General features: G+C 48.7%; 1 protein-coding gene across 1 annotated transcript; it reads left to right on the top strand.

Annotated features, from left to right (window-relative positions):
* The first annotated feature begins 509 nt into the window (after positions 1-509).
* Positions 510-2,808, top strand: LOC113407824 (nucleolar protein 3-like). Its single transcript, XM_026658287.1, has 2 exons — positions 510-780; positions 2,501-2,808. The coding sequence occupies exons 1-2, from the start codon at positions 510-512 to the stop codon at positions 2,806-2,808; spliced, it is 579 nt and encodes a 192-aa protein (XP_026514072.1).
* Positions 2,809-7,987: the final 5,179 nt, after the last annotated feature.

Genomic DNA, 7,987 nt, shown 5'->3' with positions numbered 1-7,987 from the left:
GTTCTTTTCTCCACTGCTGTAGCCTTTCTTACATGATTTTCCTCCTTTTCTATGTTAAAATCAGGGAGTGGCGTGGGTTGCTCAGTAAAGGGCGCTCTCCCTTGGCAGCCAGGGCTGGCCCGATGCCCTCGTGTGGTGCTAGGGGGCGCTGTGCTGCAATGGAAGAGTTGCATGTGGTTTTTGGGAAGTTACAATCTAAGTTTCAGAGGGGTAGCCGTGTTAGTCTGTATCAGCAAAAACAACAAGGAGTCCTCGTAGCACCTTAGAGACTAACAAATTTATTTAGGCATAAGCTTTCGTGGGCTAGAACCCACTTCATCCGATGCATGGAGTGGAAAATACAGGAGCAGGTATAAACACATGAAAAGGCAACTCACATCTTTTCATGTATTTATACCTGCTCCTGTATGTTCCACTCCATGCATCTGATGAAGTGGGTTCTAGCCGACGAAAACAATCTAAGTTGTTTCGCTCTAAATCCCTTGCCCAGCCCCGGGGATCTGGGCCCAATGGCCTTTGAGACAATCCGCCAGGGACGGGAGCGACTCATCGCCCTCCTTCTCACCACCCCCGACCCCGTCTTGGACGAAGTGGCCTCGCTGGGGATAGTCACCGAGGAGGAGTACGAGGCCTTGGAGAAGCTCTCGGAGCCCAGGGAGAGGATCCGAAGGCTGCTGATAAAGTTCCAGAGAAAGGGGGAGCGCGGCTGTGAGCAGTTCCTGGAGTGTCTGCAGAGCCTCTTCCCAGACTTCCCGCTGGATTTACAGCCCCCGGGACGCCGTGAGTTAGGGCTTTCTGAGTCAGTTCAGTTTTAGCAGGTGTAATGATGCTGCCTTTGGCGGGACACTACTGAGAGTATCAATTCAGGAGAAATTGCTTAGAGCCGGGCAGTCACAGCCCAAGGCTGGGTGTCCTTTATTATGAAGACACCAAACCAGCCAAACAGAGAGGACTTTGGTTTCACCCCACTGGCTAACCATAAGTCATACAAGCAATTTCCTTAGACACTCCAGTTTCCCAGAATCACCACCAGTGCCACTTGTTATGGGGATGACTGGTTATGAAAACCAATTCCCCAGTAAAAGAAAAAAGGTTTTCCTGATCACAAAGGACCAAGTCCCAGATCCAGGTCAAATGATAACTTAGATCTTACCCAAAATACACGTTTATAGCCAATTCTTATTAACTAAACTAAAATTTATTAAAAAAGAAACGAGAGAGAGTTGGTTGAAAGATCAATATACAGACAGACTTGAGGTCTATTTCTTGAGGTCCAGATACATAGCAGAGATGGTGAGTTTGTAGTTGCCAAAAGTTCTTTTAGAAATAGTCCATCGGTTATAGTCCACATTCAGAGTGACTCCAGTCAGTGACTCAATTCTTATGGCTTAGGGTTTCCACTTCTTGAAACCCAAAGCAGATCTGAGATGAAGAAGGATCGTGTCCCATAGTTTTTATACATTTCCAGCAGCCTTTTGGCCTGAGAAAACAATAGGCTTAACTCTCCTTCTCCCAAACATCACGGCAATTAGCACAGAGTGATTTATCCATTAAACAGTTCAGATACAGGTTACCAAAACCTTCAAAGAGACACATAGACAATAATACTATTTCACTGCAGTGTCTTCCTAAATATTAATACTCCTTTTTTGATCTTTGAATCAAAGCCATAGTAATAGACAAGACTTGTTTGCTTACATCACAAGACCTGAGCAAACAGCTCCCCTTCTATCTCTAATGCAGGCTAGCATTTTAAAGCTCTATTCATTTACATAGCGTCCTAACAAGTCTTTAAAGTTCCGCCATGAGTCATGTCGGTCTGTGAGTTAATTAACTCTTTCTGGCCCTGTTTCACCTTTCAATGAGATATTATATTACGCTCATAACATCACAGCAGGATTGAATAAAAGTGACATAAAATGTAGCCGGGAGATATTGCCATGTGGCTACGTATTGGTGACGGGTTGGACCAATGGTTAGAGCAGAGGGGGCTGGGAGTCAGGACTTCTGGGTTCTAATTTGGCCTTTTCTTATGTCTCTCTGTGAGGTCTTGAGGAGACCATGTCACTGGGATAATCACAGGTTTCAGAGCAGCAGCCGTGTTAATCTGTAGCCGCAAAAAGAACAGGAGTACGTGTGGCACCTTAGAGACTAACAAATTTATTTGAGCATAAGCTTTTCATAACATTCCTTGAAACCTGAGGATTTAGCGCCAAATCCCCCCCGCCAAATTTTTTGTCACAGTCCCATGCCTCACCCGCCCCCCCCCGCAATGTAACACCTTAACAATCCTTACACCACAGGATTTCTCTGTCTATTTTTAATCTTTTCCCTCACTACTGAGCTAACTAACATGCAGGGCAGCAGCCGGCAGCCTCACGAAAGCAGCTGAGGACTGAACAGAGGCACATCCCCGTTGTCTCTCACCCAGGGAAGTGTCTGGAATTGCAAAGAATTCTGTAAGGCGCTGATGAGGTGTCTATTTGTTTTCCCTTTGCAGGGTGCGTAACTCAGACGAATGATGCAGAGAGTCCAGAAGGTGGCGCATTTGCCGAGAAGATAGGAGCAGAAAATCCACAAGTTGCTGTAACCTTGGGAAAGAATGAGCTAGAGAATCCAGGAGGTGCCACATCCCTAGAGAAGAATGATCTAGAGAATCCAGAAACAGCTCTACCACACAAGGAGAATGATCTAGGGAATCCAGATGGTCGCCCATCCTCAGGGACTATTGATTCACAGAACTCAGAAGATGCCACGTCCTCAGAGAAGAATGATCCAGAAAAGCTGGAAGAACCTGAGAAGCCGTAAGCTGTGTTGTCCTCAGGGAAGGGACCGGTGACACCAAATTCTGCCACATCTCCACTGAAGAATGGACCAGAAAATCCAGGAATGGCTTTATCCACAAAGAATGATCCAGAGAGTCCAGGAGGTGACAGATCCTCAGAGAAGGATGCAGCTGCTGAGTCCTCGGAGAGAGCAGATTTTGAAGGTACAGGATGGGTCTCTACACTTGCGTTGTAGGGCAATGCTTAAGAAGTGTTTATGGCTGTCCTGCACTGGGCACAGGATCCCAGGTGGGTTCTCCCCAGGGCTGGATAGAGAGGGACAGAGGGAAAGCAGTGCTAGATTTAAGACGTAGGAAGGGTCTAGTTCCTCTGCGCTTGGACCCCTTGCAAGAGCAGAAGGTGCTTGTGCATGTAAGGAAACAATTGCTCATGGACATCCAGGGGAGGAGAGGAGGTGCTTCTGGCTCCATGGAGCTATGTGGAGTAGCAGGTTAACTCAGCCACGATCCCCACCTCACACAGCTTAGTACCTTGAGCTCAATTTCAGCAGCTCCAGCTACAATCTCGGTTCTTCCTCTATTATTTCAGCAGGGGCTAAGGTAGGACTCTGGGTAGTCTGGAGTTCTCGAAGGGGTTCATGAGATGGAGCAAGAATCTAAGGCCACCCCTTGAAATCCCCCCTAGGCTAGACAAAGTCTATGGTCTAGATCAGTGGTTCTCAAACTGGGGGTCAGGACCCCGCAGTGGGTCATGAGGTTATTATGTGGGGGGTCGCGAGCTGTCAGCCTCCACCCCAAACCCCACTTTGCCTCCAGCATTTATAATGGTGTTAAATATATAAAAAAGTGTTTTTAATTCATAAGGGGGGGTCGCGCTCGTAGGCTTGCTATGCAAAAAGGGTCACCAGTACAAACGTTTGATCTAGATCGATAGGCTCCTATCTTCCATTACTATGAGCCTAAGAGACTTTCACTTGTATTGCTTTGTAGGGTCTGGAAATATCCCCAGGCATGGAGAAGGACAGATGGCTGCAGTAAAGGGGAAAGTTGAGGTAAGGTCCATCCTCAGAGCCCACTGACATCTCAAGGACAACTTGGGAAGCTAGTCTATTTATCAATGAGGATGGAAGGGAAAGAATATGCTCTAGTGGGATAGAGCAGGGCAGGAGAGGAGGGGACAGCTGGGAGCCAGGACTCCTGGGTTCTCTCCCCAGCTCTGGAAGAGGAGTGGGGTCTAGTGTGTTAGAGGAGTGTGTGGGGGGGACTAAGAATCTGGGATCCTGGGTTCAAGTCCTGTTTCTTGTTGACAGATGGGGTTTCAGGAGAACAGGTTTGGGAGCCAAGATCGGAGGGATTCTCTGGGAAGGATTTGGGCCTGGTTTGGTGTGGGGTCCCATGCGGAGCGGATAAAGCACACGACCAATGTGGTTGCAAGCTGAATTGAACTCTGTTTATTACAAGCTTTCTTTTATAGTCTTTCTTAACATTACATAACACAATTAGGCTATAATTACACATCTACCGATTGGACAAGAAGGAGAATCATGTGTTTATCACATGTATAGCCCCACACCGATTGGTTCAATTGTTCCTTAGGCCTGGTCTACACTACGGGATTAATTCGGATTTAGCAGCGTTAATTCGAATTAACCCTTCACCCGTCCACACAACAGAGCCATTTAGTTCGAATTAAAGGGCGCTTTAAATCGATTTCTGTACTCCACCTCGACGAGCGGAGTAGCGCCAAAATCGATTTTGTTAATTCGAATTAGGGTTAGTGTGGCCGCCACCACCGAATTAATGTGGTTAAAAAACGAATTAATGTGCTTAGTGTGGCCGCGCACAATCGAATTTATACAACCTGTTTCCCAAATTCGAATTATCTAAATTCGGATTAATCCCGTAGTGTAGACATACCCTTACATAAGGCCATGATTTATTACCTTGTTTACCTCATCTTATATAATCCCTAGACCACCAGGGGGCCTTACATAAGGCCATGATTTATTACCTTGCAAGTGTCCCATCGTGACCCTTACCTTCTCATGGAACTTTCCATTAGGTTGGCGTAAGGATGATACATCCCCACAGTTTGGTTTGGTTCTGCACAGGGTTAGAGGTTGGATCTGTAGTGAATGGAATAGAATCTGTTGCGCATGTCCAGGTCTCCCATCACCCTGGTGTCTGGGCTGCAGACACAACCCCCATTCCATGGCTCTGCCTTTGTTCATGCTCCGTCTGTCAGTCCTGCGCCCTCATCCCACCTAACATGGGCTGTGGGAGACAGACACCGAGGACACAGGGGCACTGGGAAGGACTAGGACATCTGAGGAGGCTTCTCTTCGGGATCCTTAGAGGAGCAACTCCAGAGTCTGATGTCTCCACCCTGGAGAGCAGAGCCAAGACACCAGGCGCTTCCGCCTTGGTGGAGGGGAGCGGACCTGAGGATCCAGAGACCTCTCCCAACAAAGTTCATACAGGCAGAATTCAGACAACATCCCCTCGGCCCCTCTCCCAACCCAGGGCCCCTGCCCTGGTGGGGAAACAGGAGCTGGGTCTCCATGGCCCATTCCATCCTTGGCCATGGGCTGAGTCGGCTAATGAGGAAGTCAGTCAGGGCCCTCCACGTTCCCCAGGTTCTTCCATCCAGCGTCTCCATCTCCATACACCTGCTGCGCTCGAGCTCCTGACCATCCCCTGTGTATTGTCCATCTGTGAAGCACGTGGAAGATGCCCTACGCCCTGCCTGCCTGTGAACCCCTGGCTGGCCTCCCCACTACTCCTCCACTTCTTCCCTCTGGGTCTGCTTCGACGGCTAGGCCAGATTCCTGCTCTGATCACGAGGTTGCACTACCTACACCTCGGTGTGGGACACGCAGCCCCAGAAGTGGGGAGTGGGATCTGGGTAAGGGAAGCCTCCCTAAGTGTTAGCTGAGACAGAGGGGTGTGAACAGTTGGGTGAGTTAGCTCCCTTTACTTCTTAGGCTATGGGCCCCTCCACTGAGATTAATCAAGACGGCGTTTGGAAAAGGCTGGTGTCGGTCCCTGAATTCACACACTGGCCTCAGCTCCCAGCGGTGCGCCTGGCATTACCCATTACCGCTGGGGTCTGTAGCTATTTCCCGGTCTGTGAGTGGGATCGTGGGGAGATTCCACCCCAGGGAGGTGAAGGCTGGAGGCCTAAATCTTGGGAACAGAGACTGAGAGGAGGCCAAGGTGCAGATGGCGCTGAGCTGTGACACCATCCCGGGTGGTGACACCTTCGATTACATCCTGTCTAAGTTTAGGCTCAGGAAGGTAAGAAACAGGAAGCTCGGGCTGAGGGATCTCCTGCAAATCAGGCCAGACAGCCTGAAGCACTCGACTCCTCACGCCTGGGGAGACTTGCCTTGGCACTTCCTGAGAAAGCTCATGTAAGAAACCCCCAAAATAGGAAAATCTATTTCCACCCGCCCCTGTTTTTGAAAATGAAAACCAATAAAAGGTGTGACCAAGGGATGCAGGGGGCGGCTTGGAGCACATGATCCAGGGCCGGGTTATTTATCGACTGACATCGATGGGGTCAGGGCTGGATTCTGATCTCAGTGACCCGGCTGTAAATCAATCAATCTCTCTTTGTCCTTTTGAAATCTAGCTCCCTGTTGTAAATTCTTTCTATCTGTTCCAATACACCCCATCTATCTCTCCCCATACACCCCATCTAATCTATCTCCACACACCACCACCCTTCTCTAATCTACTCCTTTGCATACAGAAGTTCCCAGTGCTCAGGGCTGGGGCAGACCCTTGCTTGGGGGGGGGGTGATGGTTCCTCCCCATTATGTGTTCCCTGCAGCGGGGGGCTTCTGATCCGAACACCCTGCCCTCGGGCGTTGGTACCTTTTGCATTCTGAGCCGCCTTCTGTCCAAAGCAGATCCCCACCATCCTGCCCACATCTTCCTGAAATTTAAGATTGTAACTATTTGTATGTACTTTAACTTTGTAGCTAATTATTATATAATAAATCTGAGAGAGTTTATTACAGGATTGGCTAAAAGTGTTGTCTGTGGTGTGAGATCTCTGGTGCAATTGTTGTGGGGTAGGTGATGGGTCCTTTGGGGCTGGGAGTAACCTGAATATCGCTGTGATCTCTGGTGTAAGGGACCATCTATCACAAAGGCAGCCTCACCTGGGTGACCAGATAGATCGGGGTGCCCGAGGGGACTGCCTGAGACTCCATGGTAAGGCTGTTACAGCACCTGAGGAGCTCACACTTGATACTGGGTCAGTGAAATCTAAGTCTAGGACTCGCAGCCCATATGGGGTTTGTGCCCTGAGTCTCACCAGTCTGTCCTGAGATGGGTACTCAGGCTTTTGAGTCACTGTAAAACAGTTTGACAGGGATGTGGGGCCTGTCCCCTCTAGGGGGCGCCGGCTACAGGCCAGGGGACTGGCTGGCTCAGGGGTGCGGGCAGGGAATGGGATGCACTATTGCTAGTCGATTCCTGTTTCTCTTCCTTTAACCCTCCGGCCTGATCTCTGCTCGGGGAAAAGGTGTGTGAGTGACCCGTTTGACAAGCCGAGTGCAGACGTTCAGACCCCAGCTACATGAGTTAAGAGCACAATTGTCCTGTCCTCACTTGGACAGTAACATGGGTCAGTTCCCATGAATTCAAACTCCTCCTTTCTTCCCCACACATTTGCTGTGACCCTCCCTCCTCCCAGCTGATGGAAATATTTCACCTGAGTCTTTTTGTCACCAAAAAATGAGTTTTCATCACAAAACACGTTTTTGTTTGTGGGAAAACTGTCGTTTTTGATGTGCCTTTTTGGTGGGAAAATTTCATTGGGAGAATAAACTGAAAAATGTTGGAAGGAGAATTTGGGGGTTTTCTAACCTCCCTCCCCTCTTTGTATCATTTTTCAAATAAGTGGGGAAATGAGGGAAACCCCCCTCCCAAATTGTCTCCTCTACACCCACTTCTTCAAGGGAGGAGAAAATGTCAAAAAAAACAACCACCAAATGCAAATATGAGAATCAGTTTAACTCACATTTGTTGAAAATGAACAAAACTTGTAACTGCGGGATGGAGAGGCCAGCTCGGAGCACTATCTATCTATCCCCATACACCCTTCCTATCTATCTATTTATCTACACCTCTACCCTGATATAACGTGACCCGATATAACACGAATTCGGATATAACGCGGTAAAGCAGTGC

Source organism: Terrapene carolina, unplaced genomic scaffold (assembly GCF_002925995.2).
Source record: "Terrapene carolina triunguis isolate 2854851 unplaced genomic scaffold, T_m_triunguis-2.0 Scaffold423, whole genome shotgun sequence".
Taxonomy (NCBI): domain Eukaryota; kingdom Metazoa; phylum Chordata; order Testudines; family Emydidae; genus Terrapene; species Terrapene triunguis.
This window is presented reverse-complemented; position numbering and strand designations above follow the sequence as displayed.

Coding starts and splice junctions, on each gene's coding strand:
- LOC113407824 (XM_026658287.1), top strand. CDS start 510: ATGGCCTTTGAGACAATCCGCCAGGGACGGGAGCGACTCATCGCCCTC. Junction 781..2,500: donor TTTACAGCCCCCGGGACGCC/GTGAGTTAGGGC, acceptor TTCCCTTTGCAG/GGTGCGTAACTCAGACGAAT.